The sequence below is a fragment of the Mesoplodon mirus genome, assembly GCF_964341445.2.
Source record: "Mesoplodon mirus genome assembly, chromosome: 6".
Taxonomy (NCBI): domain Eukaryota; kingdom Metazoa; phylum Chordata; class Mammalia; order Artiodactyla; family Ziphiidae; genus Mesoplodon; species Mesoplodon mirus.
The window spans coordinates 101,392,280-101,407,643 of NC_138982.1; the positions used below are offsets into that span (position 1 = coordinate 101,392,280).

At 38.6% G+C, this 15,364-nt stretch overlaps 1 protein-coding gene across 1 annotated transcript in view; it reads left to right on the forward strand.

Moving 5' to 3' along the window:
* Positions 1-3,529: 3,529 nt before the first annotated feature.
* GABRR3 (gamma-aminobutyric acid type A receptor subunit rho3) overlaps positions 3,530-15,364 on the forward strand; it is a gene marked incomplete at both ends in the record, with an annotated part of 41,686 nt that continues 29,851 nt past the window's right edge. The window contains 2 exons of the mRNA XM_082626084.1: positions 3,530-3,654; positions 12,375-12,487. Of these exons, the coding sequence (XP_082482210.1) occupies positions 3,530-3,654; positions 12,375-12,487 (238 nt within the window). The remainder of the gene's footprint in view (positions 3,655-12,374; positions 12,488-15,364) is intronic.

A 15,364-nucleotide genomic window follows, 5' to 3' on the forward strand; every position in this document is an offset into this window, starting at 1 on the left:
CAGTGGTGGGGGAGGGAACAGTGGAGAAGCCAGAAGGCAGGGAAGAGGAGGGAACTGTAGATTAGGTAAGGCTTTCCTAGCCTTTGTAAAGACTTTTCAAATGGAAGAAAAGGAGAAGCCATTGCAGAGTTTTGAAGAGAGGAGTGACTTGACCTGACTTACATTTTTAAAGGATCGCTGGCTGCTGTGTTGAGCACTAACTGAAACAAGGCAAGGGAAGAAGCAAGGAGACAGGCCACCACCAATAATTCAAGCAACAGATGATGATGACTAAAAGGCCAGGGTAGTAGCTGAGCTGCTGGTGAGAAGCACTTGGATCCTGGATGTATTTTTAAGGTGGACTGGACAAGGAATGTCAGAGACAGGAGTTAAGAACGAACAGTGTTGTTATTAGTTGATATAGAGAAGGCTATTGGTGGGCTGGGGGGAGGGATATTAACAAACTTACTTTTGGACATGTTGAGCTTGAGATGCTTATCAGACATCCAAGTAAGCAGGCAGTTGGATATGTGTCTTAGTCTGTTTGGGCCGCTATCACACTATACCACACACTGGGCAGTTTATAAACAACAGAAATTGATTTCTCACAGTTCATGTCCAAGATCAGGGTGCCAGCTTGGTCAGATGAGGGCTGTTTTCCAGGTTGCAGACTTCTTGTTTTATCCTCACATGGTGGAAGGGGTGAGAGATCTTTCTGGAGCCTCTCTTATGAGATCATTCATCCCATTTTTGAGGGCTTCATCCTAATCACCTCCCAAAGACTCCACCTACTAAAACCATCACCTTTGAGGGTTAAGATTTCAGCATTTGTATTTGGGGGACACAAATATTGAGACCATAGGAATATGAGATGGAATTTCTGGAGAAAAGCCTGGACTGATTATATAATTTGGGAGTGTATATACAGTTCTTAAAGCCTTGAGACTGGCTGAGATCACAAAATGAGTGAGTTGGTAGGAAAGGCGAGTACTAAAGTACTGAAGTGCTGAGCATAGGGCCATTCGAGTACTGTGAAATCTGTTAGAGGAAGGGAGATAAGATAATAGAACCGAGCAGGAATGAGCAAGATGTAAGAGGAAAACAGGCAAGTCCAGTTTCCCAGAGGGCAGGTGAAGAAAATATTTCAAGTAGGGAGAGCTCAGGTGTGTGGCTGTTTCCAACAGATCTAGTAAGATAAGCACTGAGGCTAGACCATTGAACTCACATCCTCCCCGTTGCTGAAGGAGGAGAACACTTTCACTGAACCGTGTGATGTGAACTGTGAATCCCCAACCTAGACGGGGGACTCACAGTTGGCAAATTATGCCCCGTGGGCTGTATCCATCCCACCAAATGGTTTTTACAGTGTTTAATTGGGGGAGAAAAGAGAAGAAGATTTCATGATACATGAAAACTCTATGAAATTCAAATGTCAACAAACAAATTTTATTGGTAAACAGCCACAAAAATTTTTTTTTTGTATAGTGTTTCCCAAACTCCCTTGGCACAGAACATTTTTTCACAAAACATCTCCAGTGTAGCCAAGAACTACTTTGGGAAATGTTGGTGTAGATCCTGGTACTTAATGAAGAGAACAGGGCCAGGTAGCAGAGAGTGCTCGGGTCAAGTGTCAGGGCCCTGGATCTCATGAGATCACCAGGGTAGAAAACAAACTTTGACCATGGTGGCATCCTCCAGAAGTAGCTTAAGACCAGCAACTTTCCTCACATTTCTTCTATTGACTGGCTCTTTGCGGAAGAGGAAAGCTTACTGGCCCAGAAATACATGAAAAAAAATGCTCAAACTTCTCTAGCCATTAGGGACATTAAACTTAAAACTACAACATTGATTGGATTGGGTAACATTTAAAAGCCTGATAATATTAATGTTAAAAAAAGATTTTAAGAAATGAGGGCTCTCATTCACTTCTAATGGGGCTGTAAATTGGTACAGTCATGTTTAGGAGCATTATGATAGTCTCTTATAAATTTGAAGATGTGAAAATTGTTCGGCCTAGAAGTTTTACTCCTAGGTACTTACCCTAGAGAAACTCTTATGTATGAGAACAAGAAAATATTGACAAAAATTCACTGCAGGGTTGCTTATAATAGATTGTTTATCATTGAAAAGTAAGAAATAATGCCCATCAGCAAAAGAATAAATAAAATGTTAGTTATCTATACAGTAAGATACTATATGGCACTCAAAAATTAACTAGGACTGCAGCTATCAACACAATAAATCTAAGCATAATGTGGAGAGGAAAAGTATGTTGCAGAGGTAAAAGTATAATTTAACACCATTTTTATTAAGCTTTCTGAAATATGCAAAAAATTTGTACGTAATATACATAATAGTATAACTGTATACAATGATAAACACTAAATAGGGGATCAAGAGAGAGGTAAGTATTTATTACATCATTCTGTATATTTGTAATATTTTAATACTTGTAATATTTTATATTAAACACATATTTTAAAGAGGAAAGACATGCCAAAGAAACATAGGAGGAGATGCATGGGCCAAGAGAAGAGATAACCCAAATCAAAATAAATTAACACCATCAAGCAATAACACAGGATATGAGGTGTCAAGGAGACAAATCAATTCGAGGAAATTTAAGAATTCCTTCACAGTATATCCCTGGGAAGAAAACAGCATTCTTCTTAAGTCCTAGTAAACAGGTCAGCTGTAGCTGGATTGCTCACCCTGTGCTTTTCCAGTTGGAGAAACTGAATTTCACTAACCTGCCCATTCACTGGTACTTTGCATACATGGAGGGAATATTTCTACTCGATGTGTGCAAAGTACATTTAGGAGCCGATGTGGCCATAATTTAATTCCTTACCCACTGCCCAAGACTAATTTCTTTTTTTATTTATCTGGCTGCTCACCACATTAAACCTTAAATTGAACTACTTTTTATATCAATGGAATAAACCATCATCTTAAAATATGATTATTTATTTGATAAAATAATAATTTAAGTTTGTTTGTATTCTGGCAATCTGTACGCATTTGGAGAGGGAAAGATTCCTTTCTGGATTAAAAAAACAGCCATGAGGTAAAGGAAAGGATCTTTAAAACTATAACTAAAATTAAACTAATCATCTTTATTCTCATTAAGCATATTATTTTGCTGAGTCATTAAATATATTCAAATGATATTGTGTTGGATTAAGGTGACTTAATGCCTAATCTCACTTCTTTGTCTGCGGAGGACTGCAGCTGAGAGTTTATTGAGTAGGGGATCAAGCATCCCACTAAGGACCTTCCCTGGAAACAGGGGCTAAAGGATGGAAACAAAATGAAAAAATCTGCTTTGTTTTTCTTAAATTGCTGGTGATGCAGACAAATGTTTGCCTGTAAATGATGTCAATCCATTTAACCTACTAAAACAAAAGACACAGCATTGAAAACAATGTCTCTCTTTTTTCCTTGATACCTTTTTACCTGGCACTCTAATTATTTTTTAAAAGACACATGAAGAAGCAATATTGGTAACAGCATTGGTTGCATCCATCTACATTCCTTTCTTTCTGCAGAGATGAGACCGGCTTCCCAGCTGGTCTTCTTCACCTGCATCTGGATCATACTGATGTCAAATGCTTGTGCTGCTGGTGAAATCAAGAAGCCCCACCAGTGCTGCTTCTCTTCAGTGAAGCCGACCCGGTAAGATATCCATAGTGTAGTCCCAGTTTCTCTCACCACCTGCCTCAGAACTATATCTTTAATGGTAGCACGTATTTGTGGCAGTGGTTGTCTCTAGAGATAGCATTCACCCATCAAAATAAATCACCTCTAATTAGCATAGAAAGAGCAGAATCTGGGGTTTCTGCTGGCATTTGCTTTCTTATTTTTGGAGAAAACAGTTAAAGGGCTCATGTATGAATCTTCTTTCAAGGATTGTATTTCTCCAGTGAGTAATGCATTTATTATAAATAACGACATGAGTTTAATGTTTCTTCAAATTTTTTGAGTAGAAATTAGTCTAAGCACCAATTTCTAATGTCAACTACTTGCAGAGTGTTTAGTTCTGTATATCGATGAGACAGTACTGAAAGACATTAAAGCCATTTGTTGTTTTTTAAAATTCATTTTCCATTTTGAAAATCATCTTTCAGATATCATCCTGAATGTCAATACATCATCATTATTATCTTATCATCAATAATCAGAGTATATTTGGACCTGCTAGTGAAGGGGCATAGCTCTCTACTAGAATGACCAGTTCATCCTGATTTGCCTGGGGTTCCATGGTTTTTAGCACTAGAAGTCCCAGGAACCCCCTCAGTCGCAGACAAACTAGAACGATTAGTCACCCTACTACCCTTTAATAACCAAGAAATGACCTCCTGTTGTAGGGAAAGTCTTTCCTTTTCACCAAGCACAAGATTCCCAAAAAGACCCAGTAGGAGAAATTGAGGAATAAAGGTGAGTAATATCACCCAGCCAACCTTAGCAATCAGTGAGGTAACTTTTGTTTCAGCCAGATTGCCCTCACATCTTGGATATTTATGAAGCACTCACTATAACATCAGGAAAGAACACAAAAATTTAATAAATCCTTCTGAAGCCTCAGGTTTAATGACCAAAAACAAAAGAGGTATGGGGGGAGGGGAGGAGAGGTCACTAGATTCCTAATTCCTGCTCTGCTTTTAAAAATCAAGGACCACCTCCCACACTTCCCTTCCAGGCTTCTGCTCCCACACGCGGATCTGAGATGCTATGAAATCTTGCCCAGTTTAAACACTTTGAGTCTTCTTCAAGGCAATTGGGCAAGCAATATTTGGGAAATATGGGGCTATACAACCAAACTGTATGTTTTTTCAGATTGCTTATTACATCTAGTATATTTTAGTAGTATATTTTATCTAATTTTGAAACAAATAGAGACTGCTTAAAATATCATCTACGACTCAAACAATAATTGGAAGTTTGTCCAGTTTGTGGGGTGGATGTGCAGATAAGAAGGGAGATGGTCATAGGAACTCATCAGTCTCACCAGCACACTCTCGGTGGAAGAGTTGCTGCAGTAAAACCTACCATGTGTATTTTTTAGGTGTCATTTAAGGGACAAGAGAAGAACATGTGTTCTTTGTGGTGGGGTGGGAATTTCTCTCTATGTTAGGTGTCTCATTTTTAGAATCTATTTAAATGAAGAGGGAACCCCGGGCTTCCTACTCCATGGGGCCAAGCATGTTTGTTTTCACTTCTCTATATTCTAAGTGAGGTACCCCTTTCAGCGATAAGCTACAATATGATTCATTAAAATTTATATCTGCTTCTTTTGTTCTTCAAAGAAAAATCCTCTAGGACACTAGGGATTGTGTCAAACATAGACCCTAGTTCAGAAACAGCCACTTAGGATGAAAGTTAAGCATTTTCCCCAGTGAACAGAATAATTCAGCCAGCCTGTTTCTGAGCTGTCACTCAGCACTCTCTCATGAAGATTTTAAGGCATTTTGACAAAAATACTGAAATTACTGTATAGGATAGTTTCTAGAGTAAAAAGCCCAGGATACTTTAGACCTTAGTATATGAATAAATGCCGTGAGGTTCTTTGCCCTACACACAACCTGACTATCGGTGATTAAATAAGTAATGAATGAATGAATGAACAGTCCACTCTGTCATAATGCAAGAGAACTAATAGAATGAACATGGAAGAAAGACCTGATCTTTCTTTAAAAATTAGGAAGTATATCTTTATATATTAGCTCACATTTATGTACATTATTTTGAGCCAGTTTTCCTACAATCAGGCCCTTAAATCCTTTGCTATTAACCTTTTTCATTCAGAATATAATCTTACTTTTTGCCCAAAGATTCCCTTTTTTATCCAAGTATTTTAAAAATCTTTCATCCAAACATTCCCTTTATTTCTTAAAGGCAAAATGGGGGAGAGGAGGAGTTGATGAATAAATTAAGCATGGCAGGGGAAAATGTTCCTGTTTTGCCTAGGCGAGAGACTTGGCTCTCTAAGGATGCAAAGAGGATTAGACATCTAGACTCACTGAATATTTATTCATTCTTTCAACAATTGTACTGAGTGCCTTTTGTATGACAAGTACTGGGTTGAGAGTTAAGAACAACACACTGTCTCTGGCTTTAAGAATAACCAGCAGAGTGCCAGTGTCTACGCAAAATGGCTTGCAAGAGCCAATTGTTAAATGTTAAGGCTGTTAAATATAAGCATTATTAAAAATTAAATTATATAAATATACAATTAAATAAATTATTTTTAAAATGAAGGTAATAAATACTTAAAACTCACCACTTCCTAACTACTTTACTACATGTTGCTATTGTCTATTGTTCTCCATTATTTATATCTATTTATGTCTGGTAGAAATACTACACTATACTGTACTATACTATCCTATAAACTGTAGTATACTATAATACACAAAACTATACTTTATTATACTATACTATACTATGGGCTACACACATCTCTGTCATATCAGTAGCTTGGAATCAGCTATGGTGGCAGTATTTGCATCATGGAAATCAACAAACACTACAAGTAGGGCTTTTTTTTTCCAGGAGAGCCACTTAAACATTTACCAGCACATCCAGGAACCTAATGTAGAAGCCAAGAGGGTCCTAGAGATTGCCAATTCAACTGCTACTGCAAATAACAAAGGGAGTGGCAGAGACTGTGGCAACTACAGGCTATATGCTCCTCTGGGGGCAGAGGCTGCTCAGGTCAAGACTTCTTATAAGACAACTTGAGCTTGGTATTGCCAGATTTTCTGATTTTTCAAGAGAAAAATTCAGATTTTCGTGTGAAATTTTCCACTTTAATACACCATATGGGCTATCCAAAAAATGTCTGCAAACCAGCTCCTAATCTGGTCCAATTTCTTCATTTCACATATGAGGAAACTGAGACCTCACTGAGCTCATGATCTGATAGAGACACAAGTTAAGTCATGGAAACTGTCGGGTCTCAAGTGGGGCACTCTCTCTGGCTGGCTCTTCCACAGAAATGCTCGTCCATGTAGATTTTTCCTTTATAAGAAACGGGCTGTTGACTAAAGTCAAGTGTGTATTCCCAGAGTCATGAGTTCAAGGGCAGTTCAGTTGAAGCCACAAGATTCACTCCCTATAATGCACCATGTCCTCTCTAAGAAGTTTCAAAAGCATCAGGGACCTAAAAATGAACATTGGATCCAGAATTATCAAGGTTTTCTTTGTGATCAAAAACTGGATCAACTGATTTTCCTTCTGACTACTGCATTCCTTGGATTGGCATCAAAGGATGAGAATCATCTTCGTAGCTCTCAAAATCAACTTCTAAACGGGTTTTATGCGTATATTGCTACCCACAAAGTATAAACATTTCTATTTCATCCTATTCTTAGCAGCATTGGGTACTAAAATTCTTTTGTTTTCTGCTCATTTAATAGGTATAAAATGGCATTCATACTTCTAATTTTTATCTCACTGTTAACTCTCTAGATTAAATATTTTTTAATATGTTTCTTAATTATAACCTCTCTTGGGTAAATAGTCTATTTAGTCAGGCCTAGTCATTTTCAAGTCCTGATCCTAGTAAACTAATCAACTATATAGGCCCTTGGGAAAGCAGTTTGGTAAAGCAACCAGCTGAGTATGACTCAGTTAAAATGAGTTTTTGTCTTTCCACTTACTGAACACCAATGTATCAGAATGAGTTGGATGTATTTGCTTTTCCTCAAGCAGTTCTGGTACTTTTTAATTCTCTGCCTAGTATATCCTCCTCAAAGACCCCTTTATTCCCCTGAAACCACTCAAAATCCAGCCCTTCCTTCCCCCTGAACCCACACTTTCTTAGTGACAAAATTATAGTAAAGTTTCTGATACTGACAAGAGGGGGGAACATAAAAATATGGTTCCTTTGTTTCATCCAGAAAGAAAAAGGTTTTAACTCAAAAAGAAAAATGATAACTATTACCGAGCCTTACCTGTTGTTTCTCAAACAATGTTCATAATCTTTCTTTGTGGGGAAAGAATAAGAATGCTGTAATGATTAAGAATGCTATAAAGATTAAGAATGATGTAATGATGCAAGACTCTTCCATGAGTTGAGATTTCTTTGCTCTATCCCATTGGCATCTAGCCTTCTAGAAGACCCTCTCCTCAGACAGAAGTCATCCAAAAGATTTCTTTCAGTAACTACTAAAAACAAAATCATTTTTTCTAGGAAAGGGAAGAGGGCAGAAGACAAAGGGGCTTAAAATGATACATATATGGGATCAGGCCAGAAAGCTCTGAGCGAAATCTGATTCTCTGTCATAAATTCATCCCCTTATTAAGCATATTTACTTCTCTTGCCTTTGTCTGTTCTATTTCAGTCTTCATTTTATTAACCTTTCTATATATGTCTTTTTTTAAAAATAAGCCAGAGGTCTTCAAATAGGGCACTTATACTCCTAGAGTATAATGTTCCCCTTAGGGTACATGCAAGCTATCAGAGGGGCACGTGGGCATGGAGAGTTTTCAAATAAGTATTTCTGGATCCCTGACTTCCTCTGACCTCTTTCCTAAAACTGATCCTCCTGAAAACTTGCCTGCAATCTCCTCTGTAGCCTCCCTTTAATGATTGCTCTGTCCCATTTGGCAAAATAAAGGCATGCCTCTCCCTCTTCCTGAATCTTAACTATGTGTATTACACTAGTGTATAAAATCCTCCCAGGTACAAAGAAACCTTTACAGATATTGTTGTTGAGGTAATGGATGACTTTAGTTTAAATAACACATCCTTTTACAAACTGCGTGATTTTTTTTTCTTTTTTTTTTTGAGTTCATCAATATTGAAGTAAGAACCTAATTAATTTGTCAGATTACAAATCATTAGAAATAATTGATGATAGAGCACAACGTGAATTTTGGAAAATAAGAAGGAATTTAAATAATTAAGTTACATTCCTGAAACAAAATTTCTTGGAATTCCATGTACTTACATATATATATATCAACAAAGTTTTTCAATATTTTCATCTATAGAAGTGAAAAGGGGGCTTCCCTGGTGGCGCAGTGGTTGAGAATCTGCCTGCTAATGCAGGAGACATGGGTTCGAGCCCTGGTCTGGGAAGATCCCACATGCCGCGGAGCAACTGGGCCCGTGAGCCACAGCTACTGAGCCTGCGCATCTGGAGCCTGTGCTCCAGCAACAACAGAGGCCTCGATAGTGAGAGGCCAGCGCACCGCGATGAAGAGTGACCCCCCGGGGCTTCCCTGGTGGCGCAGTGGTTGGGAGTCTGCCTGCCAATGCAGGGGACACGGGTTCGAGCCCTGGTCTGGGAAGATCCCACATGCCGTGGAGCAGCTGGGCCCGTGAGCCACAACTGCTGAGCCTGCACGTCTGGAGCCTGTGCTCCGCAACAAGAGAGGCCGCGACAGTGAGAGGCCTGTGCACCGCGATGAAGAGTGGTCCCCACTTGCCATAACTAGAGAAAGCCCTCGCACAGAAACGAAGCCCAACACAGCTAAAAATAAATAAATAAATTAATTAAAAAAAAAAAAAAAAAAAAAAAAAAAAGAGTGACCCCCCGCTTGCCACAACTAGAGAAAGCCCTCGCACAGAAGTGAAGAACCAACACAGCCAAAAATAAATAAACAAACAAATGTGGGTTTAAAAAAAAAAAAATTAAAAAAAAAAAAAAAGAAGTGAAAAGTAGGATCAGGGAAATGTAAATCAAAACTACAATGAGATATCTATCACCTCATACCTATTAGAAGGGCTTTATCAAAAAGACAAGAAATAACAAGTGCAATAAGTAATATATATTTACAGATACACAAAATAGGGAAAATATACCATCACTTTATTAAGAAATACTTTTCCTATAAAATTTAATTCATAATTTTAATAAGTATTTATCAACATTTATATGCATTATGTTTTGCTCCATTTGCAATAGTCACAGAGACTAAAAAAGATGATTTTAATATGTATACATATATTCTTGCAAAGAAGTATGATGGGGTGATAAAATTCAATGAAGGAAATATTGGATTGGCCAAAAAGTTCATTCAGGTTTTTCCGTAACATCTTACAGAAAAACCCGAATGAACTTTCAAATAAAATGGAAATAAAATAAAATACAAGTTCCAAGAAAACAAGGAATGAGATAAAACTTCTGGTTTTTAAAGAGGAGTTTATTCATGTGTTTTAAAATGCATAAAGTGGGTATTTTAGGTTCATTGGATACATTAAAAGGAGGAATATGTTTTATTTTAAATTATTATCAATATTTAAGTAATTTTCACTTTTGTGATGAAAAAATTGTAGGTGTCTACTTAAATATGTGTGAGGTTTTAAAAATTCTTTTAGAGGGTATCTAAGCCGCATAAACCTCTTTGAGAAGTAGATGTATAAATAAAGTCAAAAATAAATAAAGATGGGCCATCTCACTGTACATCAGAAGAGCCCTTAGGGTAAGAAAAAGTGTGTGTGATTTCAGGTACTGCCAAGAGTGCCTTTCATAGCAGGCTGCATGTTCATTGTTCTGGGGATTCTTAATTAAGATTTATCCCTACCAATCTCATGGAGGGGTATGCTTTTGAAAAGAGTATTAGAGATTGCCGTTTTGTTGTGTATATTACTGAAGAAGTTCACAAATTTCCATGAATTTCCACCCAAGGTTACATTCCATTTTTCATAAAATAATAACAACTAGCTAGCTTTTATAAAATGTCTGCTATTTTCCAGACCAGTAGTTCTCCAGAGAAATTGTTGTAAATGCAAATTCTCATACCCTAAAACTGTGGAACCAGAAACTCTGGGCATGGGCCCCAGCAAACCTGGTGATTCAGATGCACCCCAAAGACAGTATTTACAAAACATCTGGTAGGGAGCCTTGAACACAGTAGGCATTTAATAAAAACTAGCTGCTATTACTTTTTCAATAAATGGTTCATTCTAGCTCCTTGAAAGAAGTTTTCTAGTTAAGAGATCCTTGGAAGAAATAGTTCTATGTGTTCATTTATTCATAGGATAAAATGACTTATGTTTAAAATCAAACTCATTTGTCTTCTACTCAAAACAGATTTGTTCCTCCAACTTTGCCATTTCTATCAGTGGCAAAAATACATACATAAATCTCTGAGGGTTTCAGCCAGAAACTTCTCTATTTAAAGACCATACTAGGTGATCTGAGGTGCCCATAAGCCTGGACATATTTCTTAAACCAGCCGCTTCAGGATGTGAAATTCCCACCATCAAAGTCACTTTATTGAGTTAGGAAATTGCATTCACAAGTCTTATGTTAAAAATTTACGTGTGTTTCCTGAAGAAGACATGTATCAATGCAAAAGCCAGTCAGGAATTCAGAGTAACTAGAATTCGCCTAGAAGACCCCTCAGTGTCTTGTGTTATTGCTGCTGCTGACAGTGATGGTGACAGGAACGTTCTTCTGGAAGAGGCAGTGAACTAGGTCTCGGGCACCGGGGATGAGCAGACAGCAGCATGTCACATACAGAGGAGCTGTGTGCGCTTCCACAGATATTCTGCCGCCACACTTAGAATACGTCTGGGAGGTATGTGTCACAGCACAGGAAATGAGTCAGGGAGGCCCAGCAACTTGCCAGAGTTCAAAGACCCAGGGAGGAACGGGCTTCACTCCCAGATCAGGACTCCACCCACACGGGAGAGGCCACACACTTTGCCTTTGCCCTAGAAAACTGCAGGTGAAAATAGGCTGTACCTGCTTCACAGCTGGACCTGACCTTACGTCCAATCAGCTGTCACATCATCCATTTTTTCCCTGGGATTCCTCTCCATCCATGCCCATCGCCTTCTCTCAGGTTCCAGAATCTGCCATAGGGGTACTTCCTTTAATCTCAACCAGCACATTCTGTCTTTGTAAAACACTATTTTCATCAGTCTACAATTTTTCATGTTTTTTTTTACTGTCTTAGTGCAAGAGGTAGTTTTTTGTTTTGTTTTGTTTTGTTTTTTTCAAGAGGTAGTTTAACTTCATTGACTCTAAGAATCACTTAGGTAGCACATTGAATGCAGATGCCTAGGCCCTGTTTCCTCTGGTTCTGGTTTAGTTGATCTGGGTGGGGGTCCGTGGATCTGAATCTTGATCACCTCCACCCAGGTGCTAGTGACCATGTTTTCCTACTATAACCCACATTCTGAGAAACATTGCCTGTCAGGATCACGTCCAAAGTCAGTTTATCATCTAAGGTGCTCCAAGATTTGCTTACCTGCCCCACCCTTGTATAATAAACAGTAAATGCTGGCAGATCTTTGGCTATATGTAATATGAACTGAGAAAATGAGCTTTTATGTGTAGATTTTAGAGCATACCATGTTGAGCACAGAAAGCTAACCTAAATCAAAATATCCAGAAGCATATGTATCTCAGAAGCATTTTTCTCCCTTGGAGGTACAGCAAACAAGAAACTAGAATGAGGAAAGATGACAGTACCAAAGTGTGGCCCCTGAAGCATAAGCAACTTCTCCATATAGAGGACCACAATTCTGCAGTGAGACCTGGATTTGGAGGTGAGTACTATCTTTACAAAACTCTTGTGTCACAATCAATTGCACTGTCAAAATTGAGTTGAAAATTTGAAAGAATTAAGACCAAAACACAAGACCACCAATTTAAAAAAAACAAAAAACCTTTTACAATGATCTTCTCTTGAATAAGAACAGTTGATAATTTATGCATTTTAAATTAACCAAAAAGACTCATTTTTTCTATATACATTATCATAGTGTGTTCAATAAATAGTATGTGTTCAAAAATAGTGAATGTATATATCTTGCCCATACAGCAACATATTATTTTAATCAAAATTTGTTAAGCTGGGTTATATGATAATATTCATAAAATCTTGTTGAACATTCTTATGAGCTGCAATGCCTGGCTTTTGTTGAAGAACTAGTCTGCCAAACGCCATGGCTTCCTACGAACCACCTCTGCTGAAGATTTTTCCTTTATTTACTCCTAGCAACAAAAAGTGATCAAAATGTTGGAATGCCCTTTAATGCACTGTGCTAAGCCCTTTAATGCACTGTCTCATTCCACGCTCACAGTGACCCTATGAAGTAGGCATTATCATGATCCCTAATATGGAAACTGGGGCTTAAAGAAGTCAAGACATTTTCTCAAGGCCATGAAAAAAGCAGTAAGTGGTAGAACCAAGATGCAATGGCTGATGAGGGGAACAGAAGCAAACCACATTAGAAGGATACACTTGTAAGAAAGCCTTTCCTCCTGTCAGATTGTTTACTGTGCATGTAGTTGCATCACTGAGGGTACCAAGTTTCCCAGAGATGCACAGGATGTGGTAAAATCCACAAGGTAAACTGAACTCCCCGTCTTACTGCTAAACCCATCCTGACTCTCCTGTCATTGACCTAAGGTCTCCCACACCCACAACTCCTGAACTGACAGCTTTTCATGCTAGAGATATGGAGGTGAAAGAAGTGAGCGTGGTGGTGAGGAGGCAGGATCCCCCAGCAGTAGAACAGGTACCGCTTTTCGATAAATAACCAATGCTTCAAGTACTCAGCGTGGGTGAGGAGAACTTTTTTTTTTTTAAACAATGGCTTTTCCATCTTTTCTCTCTCTCTCTCTTTTTTTTTTTTTAAAGAAGATGTTTGGGGTAGGAGTTTATTAATTTATTTCTTTATTTTGGCTGTGTTGAGTCTTCGTTTCTGTGTGAGGGCTTTCTCTAGTTGTGGCAAGCGGGGGCCACTCTTCATCACGGTGCGCGGGCCTCTCACTATCGTGGCCTCTCTTGTTGCGGAGCATGGGCTCCAGACGCACAGGCTCAATAGTTGTGACTCACGGGCCTAGCTGCTCTGCGGCATGTGGGATCCTCCCTGACCAGGGCTCAAACCCGTGTCCCCTGCATTGGCAGGCAGATTCTCAACCACTGTGCCACCAGGGAAGCCCCATGGGTGAGGAGAACTTGATACTCATCATATTGTGGTTATGACAAAGGGAAGCACAACAGGTGTGTAGGTACCCTAGAAAACTCATTTGTTAACGAGTAAAATTTAAAAGTACATCAGGTAGCTGTTATGTTGAGGGTTGTTTGGTTTTTGTTCTTTCATTTCCTGGAATCCGTTGGGTTGCAGTTCTAAGGGTATGGTATTGATTTCATTAGGTTAATGATGCTAACTTTAGCAAGCATCAGAGTCACCTGGGGGCTCCTCAACAGCCAGGTTACTGGTCCTCACCCACAGAGGTTTCGATTCAGTAGATTTGAGTGGGGTCACCAATTGTCACGTCTTATAAATTCCTTGGTGCTGCTGATGCAGCTGATCTGAGATCACATTTGATAACTACTGAATTAGATTATCAGCATCAGATTAAATCATGGTGAGTAGAATTTGTTTGTTTTCCAGAGCATTTCTCACACTTATTGAACCTAATTTAAGATTTTTAGAAGCCTCAAAATCAATCGGGTTTAAAGATGTGTGCGTTTCTGTTTTTTTTTTTTTTTTACTTATAGGTCTATTTTTTTAATCTTCTTTTGTTTTTGTTTTTGTTTTTTTTTGGTTTGTTGTTGTTGTCTTACATCACCACTTCTCAGATGTGTCATTAAGGATGACAATTCTCCAAAAGATGCCCGAAATCTAACTACCATTCCCAACAGACTGTTTATTTCCCCCAAATTTTTGCCCAAAGTTTGGATAATATACTCTACAACTCTTACTCAGGTATTCTGAACCTTGGTCTCTATGATTCTATAAAGAGTTTCTAAAATCTTTTCCCTCCCATGGTTTAGCTGGGGAAAATCTCACGAAGTTAAACTTCCCGGGCTATGGGTCCTTTGAGCCATTAGGGGGCTCCAGACGCACAGGAACGGCTTGGAATGGGCCTCTCCCGAGTAACGGTTAGCAGCGCAAAATGATGTTCTCTCTTCAACACCAATTCAAAAAGCTGCCCTAATTCCTGTCAGGTTAGGTTCCTCAATTAAATGAACTCCTATCCTAGAGGAAAGGGTTTTATGGGCCTATTTTAGACCACTGAAAGCCAGAAAGATTAAGAGAAAAATTACCGTCCTTGAATTTGGACCTTGAAACAAGCACGCTACACTTTGTAGCTCAAAGTGGTCCAAGGACCAGCTGCAGAATCACCTGGGAGTTAGTTAGAAATGCAGAAGATCAGGCCCCACCCCAGGCTTTCTGAATCAAAATCTGCATTTTAACAAGATCTGCAGGTGATTTGAATACACTTTACAATTTGACAAGCATCGTCATAGATTACCAAGAGCCAACCCTCTACTTTTATCTTAAAGCGTTTATGCCTCCATTCTCCCTCCTATATATCATCCTCATCCCTCAGAAAAACATAAAACTGATCTTAAAATTCCACTTCTCTTGATCTGTTAGGGATACAGGTTAAGAATTTTTAAAACAATT